The 24,810-nt window shown below is 48.5% G+C and overlaps 1 protein-coding gene across 2 annotated transcripts in view; it reads left to right on the top strand.

Moving 5' to 3' along the window:
• CFAP46 (cilia and flagella associated protein 46) overlaps window positions 1-24,810 on the top strand; it is a 1,580,346-nt gene that overhangs the window by 328,198 nt on the left and 1,227,338 nt on the right. For both annotated transcript variants that reach the window (XM_069239769.1, XM_069239768.1), the window contains exon 13: window positions 11,094-11,284. In XM_069239769.1, coding sequence (XP_069095870.1) covers window positions 11,094-11,284 — 191 coding nt within the window. The remainder of the gene's footprint in view (window positions 1-11,093; window positions 11,285-24,810) is intronic.

The following is a 24,810-nucleotide window of genomic DNA, read 5'->3' as shown; positions in this document are numbered from 1 at the left end:
ATGCATGAGAATGTCTATGACTCGAGAGTAAGAGCTTTAAGAGGGGAAAAACCTAAAGGGGTCCAATTTCTAGACATTTCTTATGTGTCCCTTATGTGAATTTTTCAAACACACAATCTCAAACCAACTTTACTAAAACATGTATTTTTAAATTGTGAGCTCGGAGACTCCAAACTCCACATATCTATCTGCTCTCAAAGGGAATCTGCAGTTTAATCATATTTAAAGGTAGCCCCCATGTTAACCTATGAGAGAGATAGGCCTTGCAACATTGAAAACTTAATTTGGCAGTATTTCACTGTCAGGACATATAAAACACATTAGTATATGTCCTACCTTAACCATACACTGCACCCTGCCCATGGGGCTACCTAGGGCTAATTATGTCAAGTTTTAGGGGTTAGAGCACCTTCACTTGATCACTGAATAGCAGTGAGAAAGTGCCCAGAGTCCTAAAGCCAATAGAAAGAGGTTCCAAAAAATAGGAGGAGAAAGGTAAAACGTTTGAGGATAACCCTGCAGAAAGGCCCATTTCCGACAACCAATCATTGTTGACCAAGAGAGACAATTTTTAGAATAAGGTTTTGCTATTAGAAGTTTCCTCACAGTCACCGAAATGGTGAAGCATACTACAAATGTAGACAAATTGGACCACTGAACCCAAATTATGCTTCCACAGCAAACTGACATCATTGAGACGACAACTTCTAAGACTTAAGTTTTCATATCCAATGTTGGAAATTGGCCCTTACTGAAGGATCATTTCCAAACCTTTTGCCTCCCTCCTCCTGTTTTTGCTGAATTTCTTTTTCCTGTTATTAGTATTCTGGGCACTTTACCACTGCTGATCCATGGCATTGATTTTGGACTAGAGCAGCCCTTTAAACCCACTCCTGAGGGCCCAGGACTCGATTGGCACCACCTGGCAGGGCAAGACTTGCAGCAAGCAAAGTCCAGATGGTGAATGTGATGAGTTGGAAGTTGGTTGTATCCCGAGACTTAAGAAAAACAGCCGGCAAACCAGCGAGCCCTTGGAGTCACACTGGTTTTGCTTTCAAGAATTGTGGATCCAGTCCTCACCCAGGCAAGGAGGGCAGCTACTAAGCACAGCCAGACAGTAGCTCGTCCAGAGCAGTAGTCCAGAAGAGCAGCAGTCCTCATAGCAACGCAACAGTCCTTCTTCCTGGCAGAGTATCCACAGTTCCAAAAGTGTACTGAGGCGGTAGGGTTAGAAGTCCAGTTTTTATACCCAGTAGTGCCTTTGAATTGGGGGGACTTCAAAGAAGGACTTTGAAGTGCCAAGAGGTCCTCCCTCCCTGCCCTGGCTTCTTACTCACTACAGGGGGGTGGGGTGAGGGTAGAACTCCCAATAGTCAAAAACGACTTTGAGAGCTTTTCACTACTATGACACTTAAAAGTGTATGTACCCTGCCTTTAAATTACAAAGCAGTCTGCCCTATGGGCTACCTAGAGCCTACCTTAGGGAAGACATAGTAAAAAGGGAGCTCAGGACTTGGCAAGGGGTTTTAAATGCCAAGTCAACATGGCAGTATAGTATTGCATTCAGGCAGTAGTGGCAGGCCTGGGACATATTTTGCAGTGCTACTTGAGTGGGTGGCACAAGAAGTGCTGCTGGCCCACTAGCATTTAATTTATAGTTCCTGGGCACATGTAGTGTGCTTTGCTAGGGACTTACAAGTAAATTAAATATGCCAGTTAGATATGTACCAATTAGACCAAGTTGTAAGGAGAGAGCACATGCACTTTAGCACTGGCCAGTAGTGCTCAGGCCAACAAAACGGAATCAGCAAAAATGTGAGGCTAGCAGGCAAAATGTTTGAGAAGACCACCTTAAGGCTGTCAGGTGTAACAGCCACTTATTTAAGTGGCTCTTAAGCCATGTTTCAGGCCTGCCAATATAGAGGCTGTATATGCAGTTTTACGCTGCTATGTTGACCTGGCAAAATAACCCTCTTGCCAGGCCAAAACTTCCCTTTTTATACATATGGCACTTCTAAAGGGCTGTCCTGGACAACCCCGAGGGCAGAGTGTAATCTTTTTATGGATCAAATCTGTTTATTGGAATTTTAACATGCAAAACGATACAAAGCTCCGTAGTGATCCTCCAACCGTTTCATTAGCAAAATGCCCCAAAGGTCCCATAACGTGCATTTAGAAATATTCAGCAGTATCATCACTCACTCTGGGGAAGAGCTTCCTCCTCGGCCTACAGCGGCTCATATTGGCCTCAGGGCAGGTAAAGCAGAACAGTCTGGATCTCACAGAGCAACCATACAAAAGGTAACATAAAAATAACCATACTTCCTCACATGCATGCTTTGCCCCTCCATAACCCTACCCCTTCGTAGCTCCTTTCACAGTAATGTCCCCACCCCCCTCGTGGCCCCCATAGATCAAGTCATTCTTATAAACCTCTTGGGTCAGCCCCAGAACTCTTAGATATGCTGGGCACGTCAGCTCAGGAAACTCTGTAGATAAAATCTGAAAGAAGGGCCTCCACAGCGAACAAATGTGACCCACTCTCTGTTTGGAAGCCAGGGTAAGCTTCTCCATCGCCAGGATGAACCACAACTTCTGTAGCCAAGACCAATACGTCGGCAAACTATCCGAGCCCCATAGGGCAAGATTTGTCTGCAAAGCAGAATTGAGAGCCAAAGCCATCTGTCGCCCCCTCAATGAACAAAGGGGGAAAGTGAGAGGATTGGGTAAGCCCAGCAATATATACAATGGGAATCTAGGAATCTCTGTCTGAAACACTGTATCAATATTGTCTAAAACACCCGTCCAATATCTCTGTAGCTTGGGGCAGTGCCAAAGGAGATGTACCAGTGTGCCCGTATTACCGCACCCCCTCCAACAAAGACTTAGTGGAGTCCCATGCATTTATCCTTGCTGGAGTATAGTACCATTAGGAAGCTACCTTATATGCTGTCTCTGTCCCTGCAGCACTATAGGACGTATGATGCGTTCTATAGAATATATTGTCCCACTCCTCCTCCGTGAACTCCCTCCCCAGCTCCTTCTCCCATCTCTGCTGTCCCTTAGATTTCGGCGGTTGCTCCCCACCCTGAAGGAATCGATAAAGCTCTGATATCACCTGCTTATCATCCTTCTTTGTGAATATCCACCTCTCAAACGGGGTAAGCGGCCTATCTATCAAAGCCCTATTCGCCGGCATGAGGGCCCAGTGCCGCACTTGGTAATACAACAGTCTATCGGCTTCGGTCAATCGGTACGTCTCCCGCATCTGATCAAAAGGAATCACCCCATTCTCATCGAAAAGGCTCCCCAACCTCTTTCAGCCCCCGTCATACCAACAGCGAAAACTCTCTGCCTGTAGGCCGGGCGCAAAGTCAGGGTTCTCACCAATCGGTGACATAGGGGATGGAAATGTTGTCAACCCCTGCCCTTGTGCCACTGCATCCCATACGCAAAACGTCACTCCCGTAATCGGGGAGGACTAGAGCCCAGGTGCCCTGTGCCGGCGTTGGAGCCAGGGCTCTTTCCAGATATGGGACCCCGCCACTGCCTGATCCATAAAACACCAATGTTTCTCAGAGAGTGTCCTACTCCACTCCAAAAGAAAGCGCAGCAGGGCAGCCTGGAAATACCGTAGAAGACAGTGAACAGCCAAACCCCTCTCCTCTCTGGGGCGATAAAGAGCATTCCTCGGAAGCCGCGCTGGTCGTCCATCCCAAATAAATTTCAGAACTGCAGACTGGAGGGTCGCTATTGTTCGAGACAGAGGAGTCAGAGGAAGCGCCTGAAAGACATAGAGTATCTGTGGCAACATGGTCATTTTCACCGCTGCCACCCTGACCAACCAAGAGAGTTTATGCTTCCCCCAGTTCCCAAGGTCCTGCAAAACCTCCCTAAATAGCGTGGCATAATTCAAGCTCGCTGTCTTCGCTGCAGAGGACCCCAGTTCAATACCCATATAGGGTAACTGTGACGTCGACCAAATAAAGGGATATCGGGCTTTCAAGCTTTCTACATGGTTGGGAGAAGTGGACAAACTAAGGACCTGCGACTGCTGCATATTCACTCGAAACCCAGACGCCCGACCAAACTCCTTAAGGGCTGCCAAAAGGGCTGGCAGCAAGACCATGGGCTCCGCAAGGGTAAGGATCACATCATCCGCATATAGACTAATAAGATGATGATCTCCCCCAAACTTGATGCCGGCGGACAATGGGGTTGTCACGGAGGCGCTGAGCAAAAGGCTCCATATACAGCGCAAATAGTAGAGGGGAAAGCGGGCACCCCTGATGTGTTCCACGACCAACCGGAAACGGCAAGGACAGAGTTTCATTAACACGAACCGCAGCTTTGGGCAAGCGATAAATGCATTGAATCCAGGTCGTGAATCCAGGTCGTGAACCCAGGCCCAACCTATAGTGCTCCAGCACCTGAAAAAGATAAGGCCATTGGACTCTATCAAACGCCTTCTCCGCATCAATAGAACGAAGAAGCTTTGTATTGTCACCGCATTGCCGGTGGGGTATAAAGCCCGCCTGATCCGGATCAATAAGGCCCGGCATGTAGGGATTGAGGCGATGAGCCAGAATACCAGTAAACAACTTGGCGTCTATATTCAGAAGCAAAATGGGCCTGTACGAAGCACACTCTTCTGGGTCTTTCCCGGGCTTATGAATGACCGTGATGGTAGCCTCCAGCATGCTAGGCGCGAGGACCCCAGACACCCGGAAGGAATTAAAGAGCCGCGCCAAAACCGGTGCCAACTCCGGACAGAAAGTTTTATAAAAAGTTGCTGTAAAGCCATCCGGACCAGGGGATTTCCCGCTCTTTAGACATTATTTCGCAGAAATAACCTCTTCCACCCTTATAGGCTAGTCCAAGGAGGACGCCTCACGCTCCCCCAGCTGAGTAATTGTGCCGTCCGCGAGGAGAGCGGAAGGATCCACGTCACACCTTGCATCCGCGGCATACAGTTCCCTATAATACTCAGCAAAAACCTCTGCCATTTAGTCATCCGTTTGCACTTCCCCTTTAGAGGGGGAGCGCACCAACTTTATCGCCGTAGCGGAGCGCTGCGGCCTCAGCCAGTGCGCGAGGACCCTTCCACATCTATTGCTCCCAATATAGTATTTGTGTTTAAGCCGCACTATCGCATATTCTGCCCTTATCCCAGGCTAGCCGTTTCAGCTGCTGGTGCCCTCTCTCCAGCTCCCTCCACACTCTAGGTGCACCAGTATATTTATGAGAGCGTTCTAAGGCCGCCACTTTTTGCTCAAGCACTGCTCTCTGTTCCTTCCTTGCTTTATTATCTTCAGCCACGAGTGACATTACTTCCCATCGGACTACTGCTTTTAGAGCCTCCCACAGTGTTTCCAAACTAATACTCCCATCATCATTAAACCTAAGATAGTCCACTATCACGCACCTCAGCGTCTCCTCAGCTGCTCTACTCTGCAATATAGTATCTCTGAAGCGCCAACCCAGACTCCCCACGTGCCCCATATCAAGACTGGCCTCCAGAGTAATAGGTGCGTGATCCGTGAGGGCCCGGGGCTTGATTGTGGTCTCACTAATCCGAGAGATGAACTCCGCAGAGGCCAGAAAAAAATCAATACGTGTATATGTCTTAGATGCCGCAGAATGGAATGAATAGTCCCTAAGCGTAGGGTGTGCTCTCCTCCAAACATTCTCTAGACCACAATCAGCCAGCCACTGTGTCCCGGCCATAGACAATGCCCCAGTCTGCCCAAATCAGTGCCCAGACCTATCCAACTCATTGTCCATTACCAGATTAAAATCTCCCCCCACTAAGATAGCCCTGTCAGGGGTATTGAGCATTGGGGAAATGGCCTGCCTCATAAAGGCTTCCTGTTGCACATTAGGCGCATATAATGTAGCAATGATAAAGAAAAAGGCCTCCACCCACACACTGAGAGCCAGGAACCTACCCTGTACCTCATGTATCCTGGCTACCACCTTCCCCAGGGAAGGTCCTCGACAGGAGTATTGCCACCCCAGCATGTTTAGTAGGGTCTGAGTACCAAAACTTCCTGGGGAACCACCTTGAATGCATTCTATATGTATCCTTGGACAGTAAGTGTGTGTCCTGCAGAAGGCAGACATGGCTTCCCGACCTCTCAAGACCAGATAAGTTCGCCAGTCTCTTAGCTGGACTGTTAAGTCCCCGGACATTCAAGCTTAAACACTTAAAGGACATGGGATGTTAACCCAACTACTCTCTGAGGGCAGGAACCACTACAAAAGGGCATGGACCAGAACCAACACTGGGGCAAGTCCCACTCGCAAGGATAACAAGCAAGATCAACATCCATATGAATCCCAGAGGAAGCACGCCAACACACAACCAGAACACACAACAGGTGCTTACAACAAAGAAGTCCTCCGACACACATCTTCAAAGAGGTAAAGTCTTGTCGGGGCAGTCGAACCACCAGAGTTCGTCGCATGGGATCCAGCGACTCCACCATCCAAGCCCCTCTCCTATGGTCCTAAGACCCAAACTAAGACTAACACGACCCCAGATCACTGCAGCAGCTTCCAGGTGCTTAGTGCTTAGGTAATGGTCCCAGCATCCAGGCTGCTCAGTACTGATTGTCTTTCCAATGCCTGTTCCGTCGTGGTGGGCCGCTGTTGTTTCCTCTTCCTCTCTTTCCATCGCCACCGCGGGCACCCCTCTCCAGCTGCCTCCAAACTTGCATCAGGATCTCGCTCGGTCTCCTCCAAATGCAGGATCTTCCTGTCCTCTAGCACCGATTTTACCGGATGCCACTGGCCCTCCCACCAAAACATAAGTCGGAAGGGGTGACCCCAAGAATAAGACGCAGAGTGGGCCCTCACATGCTATGTGATGGGTTTAAAGTCTCTCCGCCTTTGCAAAGTCCGCAGCGAGAGGTCTTGGAACAGCTGCAGCGCGTGCCCACGAAACTGAAACTGAGAAAGGTTACGGGTTCTCTGCAGAATGTTTTCTTTAAGTCCATAGTTATGGACACACGCTAAGATGTCGGCTGGACGACCCCCGTTTCCCCGGGACGGCCCACACGGTGAACTCGGTCCAGCGTAATTTCCTTCACATCATCAGGGCCCAGAATAGAGCGGAACAACGCTGTAACAAACTCTCCAACATCCTCCTTCTCTGCTCCAGTCGGGACTCCCCTAATGCGTATGTTATGCCACCGCAACCGATTCTCCAAGTCTTTCTTTCGTGATCTGGAGAACATCCTGCTGCTCACGAAGACCTATTATCTCCTGCTGCATATGTTCGACCTCCTCTCCCCGAGTGAACTCGCCATCCTCTACATTCGCCTCTCGGTCGCCTAGGGACGTGACCTCCGTACGCAGCTCCTTTATCTCTTGGGAAATGTCCCTCCGGAGATCTTGCAGATCTCTCCTGAGTGAATTAAACAAGGAGGCGAGAAATCCTTTTGTTACCGGGGCCTCGCCATCATATTCCTCCTCTCCACGATCATCAAAGCCCCTCGTCGTCACCGACCCCTCAACTGGCCCATTCTTCTCCGGGTGGGATCTGGTCAGCATGTCCCTCACTGACTGGTCCCTCTTGGATTTAGAAGACGCCATGGTATGTCCACTCCTGCACCAGCTTACTATTGGCCCCGGTCTTAGGCCTCATCCACCTCGCCGTAGGCCTCTTCGAACAGCAAGCACGCCTCGCTCACCAGTAATCTACTCTGACTATTCGCCGCCAACAAGAGCAGCATAAGCGAAATCTCCTCAGGCCTTTAGACTCCAACCTGGGCCGTGAGCCCTCGCTGCAGGCCACCTCGTCCAAGAAATGTCCCAACCGGGCCGCACGTGCCACGTCCCAGGCAAGTCCAGCGCGGGCCGATTGCACCGCCGACCGGGAGCCCCACTCCTCTGTGCTGGGCAGGGCCCCCCCATGGGGGGCCCAGAGGCAGGCCGGTAGATCCTCCCCGCCGCCCCTACCTCATATCAGGGCTCCTCCGCCGGTCCTAGGCCGAGGAATGGCCACTCTGGGCCCCGGACACGGAATCCACCAGGAGCGCCCCGGGACACGGCCCTCAGTCCCAGTGGCTCCACCGCTCTCCTTCCCCATCACCTGGTCCACGTCAGGCACCTCCGTTGGCCGCGCCAGCCCGCCCATGGCACCCTTGTCCACCGGGCCGCACCACGCGGCGTCACCACCGCATTCCTCGCCCGACAGCAGCGAGCGCGGGCAGGGCCGAAGGCCCAATGCTGCAGGCTCCTCGCGCCTGTGGCCGATCTCCGGGTTCCCTCCCTGGGACGCCAACAGTCTCCTGCCACCCCCGCTGAACAGGGGGGTGCCCAGAGGACAGCAATCCGGGGCCGCGATTCTTTTATTGAGGCCCGGGCGGCAGAGCTCGCGAGTTCGCGTCCGCTCACGCCGCCATCTTGGCCACGCCCCCTGTGTAATCTTTTTAAAAGCCAGAACACATTGTTTTAAGTTTTGCATGTCCTGATAGTGAAAACCCCCCAAAGTTGATTTTCACCACAGTAAAGTCTATCTCTCCCATGGGATAACATTGGGATTACCTTATTGCATTTTATAAGTGTAATTCACAATCTGAAAGAGATAAATGTTTGAGTTTGGTGTCTGAAATCACAATTTAAAATCACAACTTGTGGGGAAGTTGGATTTTAAATTGCATTTCTGAATATGCCAGTTTTAGAAAGTTGCAATTTTATTGTTTTAGCCATTTGGTGCTTGCTGTCTGTCTCTGTGCACTTCAAAGGCCTGGCTTTGAAGTCTCCTCAACTTCAAAGGTATAACTACTGGATCTCACACATCAATTCATCAGTACACTTCTGGAACTGTGGGCACTCTGCCAGGACTGCTGTGCTGCTGAAGGGACTGCCACTATGCTGGACTGCCACTCTGAAGGAGCTACTGCTTTGCTGTGCCTACCTCCTGCCCTCTTAGTTGGAGAGAACAATCTGAACCTGAAACCTATATTGAACCCAGGACCCTAGAGAGACTCAAAGGGCTAGTCTGCTGACTTCCTTATCTGAGCCTCAGGAACATAACAGGCTCCCCACAGCTCCTGGACCCATCGTCTTTGAGCTATTCTCCCCCAAGAGGTGCCTCTCAGGTCCTAGGCTCTTCAAAATGGTCTTTTTGCTCTTCAAGTCAAGAACTTTGGGCTCTCTGCAAACAGGTATGTTTGCTCTGGAACCTCGTAGCTTACCTGGAAATCCAGCACAACATCCGTAAGTTTGTCTTTTCACACAGGAAGTGTCACCATTCGTGACTTTCTGTCTGCAGCACCCAGCCGGCTCTTCACCAGCTGCCGACCATTGCTAGTGACAAGCTCCTAGTGAACAACTTCTCTGCGAACAGGACTCTTGACATAATTCTTGCAAAGGTAAGTCTTCAGTGGAACTAATCTGGGACTGTATCCGACCGGCACTCCATCGAGGTCAGCTCTAACTTTTGACTTTGACCCAGTCTGGTGTGACCAGATAGCTGCGGTAGGCACTTTCTGTTTCTAGCTGCTATTCTATAGTTTCTTCTTTAAAAATTCATAACTACAGTTCTACTTATTGGATTTTTGTCATTTTAGTCTTGTTTTATTTATTAAGTTCTGCTTTATGTATCAAACATTGTATGAAATCTTTTTGTGTCGTGTTCTCTCCGTTTTACTGTTTGAAGTGTTGCAGACATACTTTACACACTGCCTGTAAATTAAGCCTGACTGCTCTGTGCAGCTACCAGAAGGTGAGCAAAGGTTAATTTAGGGTATGCCTGACATTTACCCTGACTGGGATTTTGGTTGCTGTTTGACTATGATTTACACCCAGTTAACCAACAAACTAATTTCTAACAACAACAATAGGAAACTTGGTAGCTTGTTTAAGTGGAGGTGGCTCACAACCAGTAATCTTTTTAAGTTTATGGCCACAGTCTCCAAAAGATTACCAAGCCCTCCCCACAGATAGATAATTGAACACGACCTTTGCTGCAGTGGCCTCACCTATGTTCCTATATTTTTAATAGTTTCAATGTTTGCATTCCACTATTGTAAGGATTTTAATTGTTTATTGGCTTTAGAACTCTGGGCTTTTTACCACTGCTAACCAGTGCTAAAGTGCATGTGCTCTCTCCTTAAAGCATGGTAACCTTATCTTATATCCTTTTGACTCATTTAATTTGTCCCTAATAAAGTTGCACTACGTGTGCCTTGGACAAGTATAATAAATGCTACTGGTGGGCCTGCTGCACTGATTGTGCCACCCACATAAGTAGCCCTTTAAACTTGTCTCAGGCCTGCCATTGCAGAGCCTATGTGTGCAGTTTTAACTTGCTATGTCAAACTGGTAAAATAAACCTTTTGCTGTGCCTAAACCTTCCTTTTTAATACATATACATCACCATTAAGGCAGGCCCTGCCCTACTTTATTATGGCTGTATAACTCACTTATGTTCATATGACATGTAGGGTTTTCATAATTGTATGGACAAAACAACCTGTTTGGAAGCAGATCCCGTAGATCCCATTAGAATGCGACAGTGTGCACTGGTACAGGTTCACACTGACATTACTTCACCTGGCCCAATGCAAAGTGACATTTTCACTGACTAATGTGCATTGATGACAGTGGCTATGAAAAATATGAAATTATGAAAAAACATGTATAATTGAGCAGCACGTGTAACGTGGCGTCAGAAGCATTGAGTAATTTGAGATAATATTTTAGTTGCGTAAGAAACGGAGAGTATTGGAGAGATGCTTTGCACCACTTCAAATAGCCTGTTAGTTTCAAAGAGATAGTGAGAAGCGTGGGGAAAGCAAACATCGCAAGTTTAATGGCTTTGCTTATTAGGCCTGGTCCTAGCATAGGGAAAGAGTGTTGTAAAAATGTAGCGTTCACAAATAGTGGGGGCCGGTATTCAGCATCTTACATACAAATGAGGTGAATCGGCTGTTTTAAGTAGACTGCAGATTCTGTTCAGTTTCAGTTTATGGCTGTACACACTAGAGTGCCCTGTTTACCCTGTCTGCTTTGATTATGTGATTTGGAGTTCATTGTGCGTCAGTTGTTTGTCATTCCTTTATGTTAAACGCATGTTTTCACAGAGCCAACTTAAACTAGTGAGAAGACTTGAATTGGCTTTGGATGGTGCTATTCGATTGTCGGAGCCCAGCATCATTGAAGTGGCATGTGCGTCCCTGTGGAACCTGTGTCTGCCGTTACTACAACATAACTTGTGCAAACATCTGCGCAAGCCTTTGCTATCCGTTGCTGAAAGCCTGGAACAAATTGACAGGTAGGCAGTACCAGCTGCAATTTGAACTGTCAAACGTGGTCACTATTTTAAAGAATAACTGCTCAACAATTTAAGCAATTGGAGTGTTTTATTAAGCACTATATACATTGTCCTAATTACTAGTTCATGTTCGTCTGCCCCACATTTGCTTTTTTGTAGACATGTAAATTACAGGCGTTGCTATTTTCTAAAAGAATGGTACCTAATTTAGGGATCTCTGGAAGATGAAGGATTTGCATTAATAACTGTAGCTTAATTTGAACCTTTTGTAGTTGATGCAGGTAATTAAAACAACAGATGCAGAGAGATCTGTTTTTCTTTTATTTCAAATAGATGGTTCCTTTAACTTACTTGAGACAAACAGCAGTGGTCACTTCCTCATCAGGGGTGTCGGTTTTTAGTAAGGATAGCTAATTGTTTATTGCCTTAGAAGTAAGTGCACCCAACAAAACAACAGTAATAGCTATAAAATCTAAAAGTTACGACCAAGCTTGTTTGACACACCAATCATAGATGAAGCACTATCAGCAATGGTGACAGCAGAGCTAACAATTCTTCGACGTCACAGAGAGACAGAAAATATAATATGGCAAAATTAAAAGGAAAATAAATAAATATACAAGATCTTTAGCGTGGGGCAGTGGGAAGTTTATGCATGTGCAAGTCTCTTTTTTTTTTTTTTTTAAATCTGTTTATTAAACGAGGTGCAAAACAGCAGTACATTTGACTTATTTAAGAAAGAGAATAAGAATCTTCCCTTCTTATGTTCATTCACACGTATTTGTAGACTTTGTACAATACAGTTACAATTTAGCATACTGGCATACAACTTAAAACTGTGCAACTTGTAACTATAGTCAAATTAATTATTACATTTATATATGTATTGGCGTCGCAAGTAATGGGGGTAACATGAGGCTGGAGAGACAAGAGAGGCACTTCTACTTTGTATGCGTGTGATGTAGACCAGAACAGGGTCAGAAGGAGGGCTAACGGGCTCGTGGTACCCGATCTTATTTCCTGGGGTCACCCTTGGAGGGAGCTCTGCTAGTCGCTTAATTTGATGTTTCAGTTGGGTATGATGATGTCATGCTGGAGTAATAGGAAGGGTATGAGGGGTCGTGTGATGTGAATGTTGAGTCAGGAGTCCGTTATCAGGTGACTGATAGTTCAGTGGGGGTACATGTCGTCTCTGGTTTCTATTTTTACTACAAATTTATCCCAGATTTCAGCACCTTCTTGTATCTGACCCTTAAATTGAAATTGTCTTAATGTGTGAGCCTCTGCTTCTGTACGACTATACAGGTCATGAAGCCAGGCGGAGTAAGGAGGGGCGTGTGGGGCCTTCCAGTGTGTGGCGATCAAGCGCTTGTATACCACAAATGCAAGGTCTGTAAACCTGTGAAGGTGTTTATCTCCCTTAGCACGGTGTCGTATACCCAGCAAACATGATTCCGGGGTGGGTGCAAGCGTGTGGGCAATGATGTCTGCTGTAGTTTCCGTGATACGCCGCCAGCTTGTGTTTACTGGGTGGCAGTCCCAGGCCATGTGATAAAAATTGGCTGCAGGAGTGGCACATCTAGGACATTCTGGTTTAGAATTCGAGTATATTTTATTAATACGGGCCGGGGATAAGTATGACTGATGAATGTAGTTGAATTGGGTGTACCATAATCTGGTATTGCGGGAAACTGACTTAATCGTGGCGAGGGCCACTTCCCAGGTTTCCTGGGTGATTGGTGCAGTGAGTACGGCATCCCAGCGGGATTTAACCTGAGCTAAGTCTGTACAGGCACCTGTTAAAAGTATTTTATGTAACTTAGTGATAGTGCCTTTTACATTGCCCATAGTGAGTATTGTGGTAAGTAGAGGAGATTCGCTGGGTTTGGAGGGGTTGCGCCCCCAAATCCTGTGTAGAAGTTTTGTAATGGCACTGTATGTCAAGAAGGCCCCAGGTTGCAGGGTTCCAGCGGTCACCAATTCTGCGAAGGTACTCACATTAGAGCCCGAATAGAGGTCCCCCATATTCAATGATTTAGTAACGCTATATCATGGTAAAATGAGAGAGCCTGAACACCCGGCACTTGAGACAGTGGTATTGAAGGGGAATAAGGGGGGGAATGGGGCTCTGCCGTGGACATATCTCCGCCAGCAGAATCTGGCTGCATACATCAGAGGAGACTTATTCAGTGGGTAGGGGGGTCCAGCCAGTAATGTCGTTAATATCGTTTGTGGTGCCGTGGATGCATTTATTGCTGCACACTCTGGGGAGGGCGGACCGCTGCGCCACATGGCTACCCATTGAAGCTGAGCTGCTGCGTAATATCATTCAAAATTTGGCATGCCCAGTCCGCCCTCCTCTTGTGGGTATTGTGTGATAGCTAGTGCTACCCTGAGTCTGTCCTTGCCCCACAGTAAATCAGTCTAGTTTATGAAAGAACGAACGTGGCAAAGATATCGGGAGCGCAGTGAAGTAATATAAAAATCTCGGTAGGATTAGCATTTTAGCTATTGCTGTCCGTCCCATAGGGGATAGAGGGAGCGAGTACCAGAATGACAGCGAGCCACGGGTAGATCGGAGCAGTCTGTCCAGATTGCCTTCTCTTAGACCTGCCATGGAATGGTATATATGAATACATAAATACTTAAAGGTCAAGTGACACCAGGGCAATTGATATTGGGGTAGTGTCATGCGCTGCCCATTTGGTAGAGGAGTAAGTGGAAAAATACTTGATTTAGTCCAGTTGATGTGTAAGCCTGAGGCAAGTGCGAAATTGTCCAGTATTAGCATTACCCCTGCTATAGAAGTAGTGTGATTTTGCAGGTATATCAAGGCCTCATCTGCATATAGGGATACTATATGATGTGTATTGAATTCTGGGATGCCCCAGGTGTGAGCATAGCTACGGAGCTTAATTGCTAGTGGTTCCATAGCTATAGCAAATAATAAGGGAGAGAGCGGGAAACCTTGCCTAGTGCCCCTGCCAATGGGGAATACTTCAGAGATAACTTGTCCCGTTTTGACTCGGGCTGTGGGTTTGGAGTATAATGTTTTGATCCAGCTAATGAAGCCGTGTCGAAAACCGAACGCGCTAAGAGTGCGGAAAAGATAGTTCCAGCTAAGCTTGTCAAACGCTTTTTCTATATCCAGGGATATAGCTACTGCTTCTGCCTCTGTGACGCTATGCATTATGCGGATTAATCGCCTAATATTTAAGAAGGTATTTCTCCCTGGGATGAATCCAGATTGATCAGGGTGAATTAAGCTTGGTAGGTAAGGGAGTAGCCTGTTTGCTAGGATCTTCCCTAGAAGTTTGCAGTCGGAATTTAGAAGGGAAAGCGGTCTATAAGATTTAACGTCCAGGGGGTCACAGCCTGGTTTGCTTCGCGCATGGAGTCGGTAGCTGTCTCCTATTGCGTGCTTCATTAAACTTCTCCAAAAGGGGTTGTAGGAGATGAGTGGCTTGTGAGTTATAATATTCCACTGGCAGTCCGTCTGAACAAGGGGATTTACTGCGTGCCATTTGAGAGAGAGCTAAGCGATAGTGATAGTGATGGGGCCATATAGTATGTCTGCGTTGTCCGTAATGTGCGGGTTTTGGGGAATCAACGTCAGAAGTTCGGTCAACTGTTGTTCAGTTGGGGGGTTGATATAAGGAGCGATAGTACATGTGAAAGGCCGCATTGATTTCAACCTGAGTATTAATAACGATACCTGAATGCAGTCTAATCGCACCTATAGATGAGGATTGCGATGGCTGGTGAACCAGCCATGCTAACAATTTGCCCGACCTATCTCACTCTGCATGTTGTCGCACTTTAAAGTGCCTGTAGTCGTGTTTGCTCAGTCTAATATCAGCCTGTCTGTGACTAGCTCTGAGTGAATTTTATGCTTCTAGTGAGGCTCCGTTTATAGAGACCTCAATCTCTGCCTTACGTAGTTTGGACTCCGACTCTTGTAGCTCCTTAATGAGTACCCTTTTGACCCCCACGGAGGCAGCTAGACAGTGGCCACGCATCACAACTTTGTGGGCATCCCCTTCAGTGGCACGTAATGAGGTTGTGTTCTTATTTAAGGAAAAATAGTCCGATAAACACTTGGACAGCTCTGCGTGAAAGGGAGGGTCTGTAAGGGCATCCGGCTGCAGACGCCATGTTGGGATGCGAGAGTGTGTGCGGCCCCACAACAATGTAGCGTATAACGGGTTATGGTCTGAAATGGTACGAGCATGGTATCCAGATGTATTCATTTTTTGGATTATGGCAGCTGATGCGAAAAGCATATCTATTCTGGTATGTAGTTTGTGCACTGTTGAATAATAAGAGTATTTGCGGAATGTGGGGTGTCCAGTTCTCCAGATTTCTCTTAGACCGTTATTAGAGGGCCCAGTCTGCTAGGTCGAGTGAAGCTTGCTTAGCTGGAGCAATGTCAAGTGGGGGAAATGAGCGGTCCATATGTATATCTAGAACACAATTAAAATCGCCACCCCATATGCTGTCCATCGCCAGGTCACTAAGTTTACTATTAAGTGTCCATAGAAATTTACGTTGATTTGCGTTGGGAGTATATAGTGCTACTAATGTTAAGGGGGAGCCATCTAGAACACCTTCTAGGATCACGTACCGCCCGTTTGGGTCACATTGTGTACGGGACATAACATATGGGACCCCTGGGGCTATCCAGATCGCCACACCGTGGGCAAAGGTAGAGAAGGTACTGCCATACAATTGTCCCTTCCATTTTGCCCGTGAGCTCTCCAGCGAGGACTTAGCCAAATGAGTCTCTTGTAGCGTGGCAAAATGTATCTGGTGTCTCCTAAGGTATGCATAAATCCGTTGCCTTTTGCCCAAGGATGCCATGCCTCTGATATTCCATGTGAGTATTTTATATTGTGGGGTGTATTGCTGATTTTGGGAGCTCATAAAGTATTTGTAGGTTTATTTGAACGCAATAAGTTTGTGGCCCTTGCCCTACGCGTGCCTATAGTGTACTCAGTGCCTAATACGACCAGCCATTCTGTACCGTTGGTGTTACCTAGTATGTGCTTATTAATAACACAGGTGTGATGCAAATTACTATTATCGTAGACTACATTGTGCAACGTGGATGAAACCCTTTTAGTGGAAACGAGAACAGTAACTATATGTAACAATAACTGTGGTTGTGGCAGGGCTGGTGGTGTTCCAGTGTTTGCCAACTTGGAGAAACAGTCCGTATGGAGCCGGGATTGCTTCAGGCTGATGGTTCTGAGTCATTGGGATTCCCGGCCCGCAATACTCTTGGTGTTGGTGCTTCTGCCCAGGGTCACCGGCGACTAAGATGTCTTGGCTGGAAGTAGCGATAAGAGGTGGGTGTATACAGCCGGTGGCCCAGGCAGATATTCGGGGTGAATTTTGTCCTTACAGGGGGAGCACGGCCCAGTGTACAGTAATATGTAGCTCTTGGATAACTAACAAATGTCATCTGCTGTACGTGGTGTAAGAGTGGGACCTCTGATGGAGTCCGCGGAATCAGAGTTTACATCTAGTTCAGGATCTGCTTCAGTTTGGGCAGACAAGGAGGTTGGGGATGCATTGACAAAGGGAGATGTGGCCTGTAGAAGTAAGGAGCGCTCCTCTTGAGATTGCTCAGGTGAAGGTTTGGTGTCTTGCTTTCTGCGGGGCTTGCGTTTATCCTACGGGGGAGACCATTTTTCCATGGGCTTTCTTGTGTTTACGGGGTCAGCGAGGCCTTTAGCGTGTAGCCAAGTCCATGCATCCTCTGGAGAAGTGAAAAACAGGGTGCAGGTGTCATCTTGTACTCGGAGTTTGGCAGGGAACAGCAAAGCGTATCTAATGTCATGTTCGCGTAATCGTTCTATAACCCTGAAAAAGGAGTTGCGTTTTTTCTGTATCTCCGCTGTAATGTCTGGGTAGGCTGTGATTTCTGCTTTTTCGAACCGTATAGGACCTGTTTTACGGAACAATTGCAAAATAAGGTCTTTATCTTGATAATTAAGGAGTCTTGCCATTAGAGGGCGGGGCTGAGCGCCGGGCGGCGGGGGCCTTCAAGGGACCCTGTGGGCACACTCTATAGAGAGAAATTTTGGGATGTTATTTTTTAGTATTGTTCCCATGAGCCATTGTTCAATAAACAGTTCTGTGCTAGGCCCTTCGGCCCATTCGGGGAACCCCACAAATCGAATGATGTTGCGCCGTGATCTGCCTTTGGCATCTTCAGCTCTTCGTTTTAATGCTTCCACTTCGGCCGACACAGCCGACATCTGCGATTGGAGGTCTGTTATTGATGGTGAGAGGAGTGTTGTATCTTTTTCTAGCACTGTAACACTTTCAGCCAGAGCTTGTTGGTCTGTGTGCAGCAAGTTAACATCCTCGACAACTGAACCTATTTTTGCTTCCAGGGTGATTTTGGTGTCTAGGATAGCTTGCAAAATCTTTTCAAACTGTGTTGTGTGCGTTTGTAGTGTTGACTCCATCTTCTGTAGTGCCTGGTACGTAACAGAGGGCTCCGCGGGCGGAGGTGTTGTGCCTGAATCCATGTTCCCTGGGGGCGCACGCGGGGCCTTCGGTTTGCCCATTGGTTATCTGAAATGTCTTGGGGTCGCAATTGGTGAGTTTCCGGTTGAGTGGAAAGGAAGATCAGTCCTGTTATTAGTGTCTTGCAGTATTATTGCAGTCAGGTGCCCTTTGCGCGGTGCCAGCCGATGGGCGTAGGATGAGCTTGTCGCATTTATGCAGGCAGTCTGTTTTATGCTTGATGGGGTAGTTTCCCAGTACCCGAGAGCTGGAGTGCGGGGGACAGCAGGATTATATTAAGCAAGTAGATCCTGGACTTTTGGCAATTTGCTGTGCGATTATTCTACTCCTTTTCCGTGGGTTTAATCCATAGTCTGTACTCAGGGCAGGCAGAGCCTAACGGGAGTAGTTGAGGAAGGATCACTCTAGCTGATTGGTGTGTGCTACGTAGAAAATTTGGGCTTTTGGGTAGACGGCGATTAGAAGCTGACACACAGTTCAGTTCAGAATAGGCATCACTTCATTAAATTTGTATTTATGCGATCTTATGTGTTCATGCTCGTTCATAAAGGCCACTGTACCTCATGGGAGCGCCGCGACTCGACCAATGTCGCTGATGGGGCGCAGGGACGGTCACGGAGCTATGCCCAGATATCTGTCTGGAATCAGATAAATGTATCCCAGGTCGGTATCACCGCCACCTTACCGGGTCCAGCGCAGTCGCGGGTGTTCGCTGTTTGGGGCTGTTTGGGGCCCACGGCTCCGCTGGCGATCGCAGCTTCCTGCCGGGTCTGGCGTGGCTACAAGGTGCGTCTAAGCAGTCCTTACTTTTATTGATCCCCGCTTTCCAGCGAGGACGGCTGAGGTCCCGTGGACCCCCAGGCCAAACAGCAGGGAGCCCGCAGGCTCAGCTGGTCTTTCTCAGCGGCTGAGGCTGCACCTTCGGACGGGTGCAGCCCTCCAAGCGCGAGACACCGGAGCCGGCGTGCACAAGCAGGCCCTCACCTGCTCTGGGGGCAGCGAGCCCGATGCAGCAGCTGGTCCACTCCGTGTCCGTGTGGGCCCCGCGGGTCCACACCGAGCCCCAGCTCGGGCGTCGAAGGGCAGCTCCCCAGCCCGGAGCCGCACCCGATCAGGCCTAGGTCCGTCAGATAGTCCACGATTCCCGGGCGTTCGCAACGCCCAGACCGGATCGATGGTCGCCGGTGAGGGTCCTGGTAGCAGAGCAGGTGACGTCTTCCACTAATAAGGTCGAAGGCGTCTACTGCAGGATATTTGAGTAAGGCCGGGAGTGGAGCTGCAGTTTATGCGCCCACTCCGATCGCCATGTTGGCCACGCCCCCCATGTATGTGCAAGTCTCAATATCCATCATTAGTTTGGGCAATCAAAAATCTACAAAATAGGTGACTTCCATTTTCTTTGCTATTGTCCATCACTAACGTTTAAATTCGGTTGAAAAAACACATGTTTGCTCTGTGGGTGGACTAGAGAAAGGGCTGACTTTATTGCCTAGACTGACAGAGGCTGGCACTCTATGTAGTGTGCAAAGCTAGGCACACTATGCAGGGGGTCCAGGCAACCGTACATTGGTTTCCAGAGGTAAAAATTAGACAACCTAATTCTCAAAGTTTTAAGGTAGCTGGTCGAAGAGTTAGGCTAATCCAGGAGATGTGCTAAGTATTTGCTGTACTCACAGAGCCAATCATGCACCACACACTCAATTAATAACTTGAGACCAGAATTTATAAAAATACTTCAGGCTTTTATTTAAATTTTAAGACCAAAATCTTTACAAAACGTTAAGTACTTTTTGAGTTATTACTTTTTGAGTTATTACTTTTTGAATTTCTAATAAAGTTAGTCTTTCTATGCGTAATTACGCACCATCCATAGGATTCAATAGGCAGTCAATTTTAAAAATGCCTTAAAAATTGTACAGTTGGGTTACCAGTCTCTTCTTTTGCAGGGTGGTCGAGGTAGTCGGTGGGCATCGTTTGCCAGCCGGAGAGCCTCGGGCAGCTCCCGGTTGCGGCAAGAGCAGCGCTGGAAAACCTCTTGGCATAAGCACAGAGCCACCTGGATGGGCCACTTGGAAAAGGAGCTGGTTTGCAGATTCAAAGTTGGTGCCTGGGGGTCCGCTTGGGCTGTTGAGGTCGGAAGGGCTTGGGGACCTGGGGCACACAGCAGATCATGCGATGCAAGGCTCAGGTCGACCAGGTGCAGGATGTTTTGGAGGTCTTGGTGCTGTTCGCAAAGGGACCCTTTGGAGCTGGAGTCTTCTTCTTGGGGTCCTGCAGGATGTCACGGGCGCTCTGATGGGAGGTCTGGGGTGTCACTGAAGTCCCTCGACTGGGGCTTCCTCCTGGTCCTGTTGCAGGTCTGGGGGAGCTGTTGTTGGTGATGTCTGACCTGCACTGGTACCTGGGGTATTGCTGCAACTCGGCCACGGGAGGGCGTCGTGCTACCAAACTGGGCACACTTGCAGGTCTCATCCGGGCTGTCGTCAGTGTGTCTTCGGGTCCAGCTGAGACTTCCGATTGCGTAGATATCGTCCAGTCGGTGAAGTGTCCCAGACCCATTTGCAGGTTCCTGTAGTTTATTGAGTGGTGCCTCCACTCAGGAGGGAGTTTTTTTGGCTATTTGCAAAGCCCAGAGTTCCTCTGGGTTTTTTGAGGTCGATCCAGTGGTCAGCTCGTCTGCATCGGCGATTGTCGGGACACTGGTGCAACAAGCAAGGGTTTGGAGCCTCTTCTGGTGCAGCAGGTCCTCTGTTCTCGTCTTGGTGGGTTCTTTGGTCCTGTCTTCATTTCTTCAAGATGAATCTGATCTCTTGGTCTGGGGGAGCCCACTAAATGCTGAATTTAATGAGAGTTTTAGGGGGAACCTGGTAGTGTCCAATGGGACACTTACCATTGGGTGGCTACTCACTACAGTGACCAATTCCTGTGGGAAGGGTCACTATCCTAAACCTGATTGGCTATTTTCCTGCCATCCGACATGGAGGAAAATGAAATGGAGGGTTTGCTTTGCCTGCAAGCCCCTAGGGGTGGTGCATGCTCAGTGAGGCCACTCCTCCTGCCCTTTGTGTGGTTTCCCACCTTTGCTCCCTTCAAAAGTGGAGGTTTGCAAAGGGGGATGCCATCTGCTGCTAGCAGCAGGCCTGGGGTTCAAGTTTCAAGGCCGGTAGCCCTTTGAAGCTCACTGCCAGGGCAGTGCACATTCCTGAGGGAGGGGGTGTCAGCTCCTCCACCCAGGAAGGGTATTGTTTTGCAAACCAGGGAGATAGGACTCTCCCCCAGGTTTGTATATTGGCTGTCTGGATTTGGCAGGCTTGCTGGAACCAGTAATGCTCATGCAATTATACCCTCAAATATAGTATGGTGCACCCAGGCTTAGAGCTGGAAGGCCTGCTAGAGGTGTGACTTACCAATAACATATGCAGTGTAGGGTGGACAGGGCACACAGGGAGTACGCCATGTCAAGTTTGTATTTTAGGTTTGCACCAGGACACTCAGCCTGGTATGGCAGTGCTGGGTGCATCTGGATGCATGGCCCTTGAGGGTGGCACAATCAGTGCTGCTGCCCTCAGGGGATTTCCCATAGTACCTCATGCCCTGGGTACCTAAGTACCTTTTACTAGGGACTTATAGTGTTAACTAAAGGTGCATCCAATTACTTTTATAATGTTTTAGGGAAAGAACACTGGCACTGGGGACTGGGTTAGCAGGATCCCAGTGCACTCCAGTCCAAGTTGCGTTCAGGAACCAGGCAAAAAGAGAGGGGGTACTGCAATAAGGTGCCAGTCTCTCATCAACAGAAAGCCAGTGTTGCGTTCTGGCTACCTGTAGCTCTGACTTGGACTCTGCCAATGATGTATGAGCCAAAAATCTTACAGCGGTTCAGGATTCCTCCCGCTGTTTGCCTTCATTTTTCATTTTGTGGCAAGCAGAAGCATATGCCTAGAAAAAGAACTACTGGCCCAAGAATTTACTTGTGCTCCTGCTTTACCCATAAGGAGGAACATTAACAAAGGCAATACTTATGGGACAATATCCATTGTTACTTTTCTGACCAAATCCCAAAGTAGTCTCTGGATAAAAGACGAGGGATGTCCTAGTTTCTAACTACTTTCCATAGTATAGACGCTTTATAGCTTAAAAACAGCCAGTCTTCTACTATTGAATCTATAATCTAAATTGTGACTGAGAGCTTGTTGCAGTCTTTCCATTGGAAGCTCTGCTCTTTTTTTAACAGGGAGGAGGAATAAAACACTGACAATGGTATCATTTGAGATAGATGGAACTCTGATGAAATATTATTTGTAGTGCAGGTTAAGCAGAACCTTGGTCAAGATTTTACACTGGTGAAATCTTTCAAGACAGTAGTCTTCTTTTTTGCTTATCAGTCTTTGACCATGGTGTCCAATGGTGTTTCCACCAACTGGATCTGGATATTACCTTAAAAACACGTGGATCTCACCCAGACATGGTGACAAGGGTTTCTTCCAAGCTCAGAGATGACTGAAATATTAACTTTGTCTAACCCTGATAACAGATTGTTTCATGTGTACATTCAGCCTTTCAGGAACCCATTAGAACATTTTCTAATTTGCTTAGGTAGGCTAGGAACACATTTTGTATATTTTGTCAACAGTCATTTTATTTCGAATGCCCTAAGAACCACACTCCACGACTAGAAAAACCTTGTGTCCTATAGTGTCCTAAGATTTAGAATCCCTTTCAGGCGGTACTGTGATACCAAGAAAAAACAGACAGCTATCCCAGTACAATTTTGGGCTTCCTCTCAGCATTGCTCAATACTGGACATGCGGATTATGTTAATTTTGTCAATATATTTGAGTGTAATAACTTTGACCTGGGTTGATTGCTACTGAGAGTTTCCATGGCACTTTACTACTTCAGAAAGTCTGGCATATCCGTCTGACGTGGGGCCCTCCAGTACAGCGAATTAATTCTCTAGAAGACAGATAACCAGGGGCCAGATGTAGCAAAGGTTTTTCCCCATTCTGTGTCTATGGGAAAAAGTATTTGTACATATGGCCCCAGGTCCCTACCATTCTAGAGCTCAGGGATTAACCCTGCTTCTAAATGTTCTGTCAGAACTGCATTGCTTTTCTCACTGTCATCCTCGCCTTTGTGCTGACCTGGTTCAGAAAACTAATGGGTATTTAAATCGGATACAGAGTTGGGCGTGGTCTGGCTTCCGAGGAGAATGGCCGCCTGAGGAAAAAGCTCTGTTCGCCGGGCTGGGTTGAGGCCTCAGCGGGAGCACCATTCCCCGACAGCAACCTCCTCTGCAACCTCTCGGCACCGCAGGAGACGCGGACCAGAGAGGCAGCGGGGACTTGCGGCTCAGAACAGCCGCTACAACAGCACCAAGCGCCGGACCGCGTGCGGCCTGCATAGACACGCCGAGCCGTGGTCTGGTGCGCGCGGCGCAACCGGAGCCGAGAGTGATCGCGGAGGGAGACTGAGGACACCACTGCCGCAGCGACCCACGGCGGATGACGGGCGAACGGAGCCGCACGCCCGGGGCCCGTAAGTAAGGAGCGGGGGGACTGTATCCCCCCCTCACTTCTCCACGGGCAGCACGGCAAATAAACACACACTCCCAGGTTTAACCTTACACCTCGGCTCGATCGTGGAGCCAAAACGGAGCACAGTACCATGAGGCCCTTAAACTAACCAACAAACACTGATGGCTCATATAACCAAGGAAACTTGAACTTTTGCCCTATAACACCCATGGATTAAAGGCTTACTAGGCACACCCCTAACTGAAAAACATAAGCGGGTATTGCAAATATAAACTACAGCTCTCTTCCTGGAACAAGCTGACACGCTTTTCAGTGATCCTCACAAGGAATTCTTCGCAGAGGCAACAAGACGGATCATCGCGACGGGTCAACACAAACACGAAGGGGAAGGACCTCTCACTGATCTGCAGCAGCGCTACACTTGAAGTAGTAGGTACACAGTCCTCCCCTCCCCCAGACTCCCCCCTGTGACTGCCGCTTTCTTAACCTCTGCCTCAGCACCTGGTAGGGGACCGGAGGCAGATCCAGACATAGCGCAAAATGCTCTAGACGGCGCAGGAACCGAGGCCTGTGGTCATTCAGATTGTCTAGAAGGACAAGTGAGAACGTCATCCACAGGCCACACAGCTCCTCGACTGCCCCACCCCATGTGAAAAACCACCCCCCACTCAGCCACAGCCCATTGAGACTGTCCCTCTGCAACGGCTGCAGTCTCAATAGCCGGTTTGATTGAAATAAGGGCTGCAAGTGGCAAAACCTGGATCCATCATGCGCATACCCATTAGATACCCCCTCCTGAGACCCTCACACGTTGGGGGAAATGCCAAACAGGAAGTCTTCAGGTAAACACTCCTGACACCTGCTGTTTTCAGAGGCCATTGCACAACCAAAAACCATGGCGGCACAGGTGGCCCCACCCGGCCCCACACCCTCGCCAGCTGACTCCTCTGCGCTGGAAGCGACAGTCCGTATATTGCAGGAGATTGCCTCGGTGGGACGTCGTCTCGAGGCAAAGGACCTAAAGATAACAGACTTAACTGTGGCCTCCTCCTCCATCCGAGCTGACATTGCCGGCTTCCGGGAGACAGCAAATGCCTTAGACCAACGAATCACAGCTGTGGAAGACCAAGTAGCGGCATTACCCGATCAGGAGGCGGAGTTAAGATCCCTCCGAGCAAAGATCACCGATCTGGAGGATAGGAGTCCCAGAGACAATGTATGCTTTTTTGGGTTCCGGAACATAAAGAGGGATCTGATATCAAGGCCTTTCTCAAATCACTTCTGTCTGACCTTTTCGACATAGAGCTCTCGCCACCACCAGAGTTCCAGAGAGCACACAGGATTGGCCCGCTCCATAAAGCGACCTCCGACAAACCACGTCCTATCATAGCATGCTTCCTACGCCATGAGCAAGCCCGCCAGGTCATTTCAGCAGCCAAAACGCAAGGTCCG

The sequence above is a fragment of the Pleurodeles waltl genome, chromosome 6 (assembly GCF_031143425.1).
Source record: "Pleurodeles waltl isolate 20211129_DDA chromosome 6, aPleWal1.hap1.20221129, whole genome shotgun sequence".
Lineage (NCBI taxonomy): Eukaryota > Metazoa > Chordata > Amphibia > Caudata > Salamandridae > Pleurodeles > Pleurodeles waltl.
Note: the sequence above shows the minus strand (reverse complement) of the source record. Positions and strands in the feature narration are given on the sequence as shown.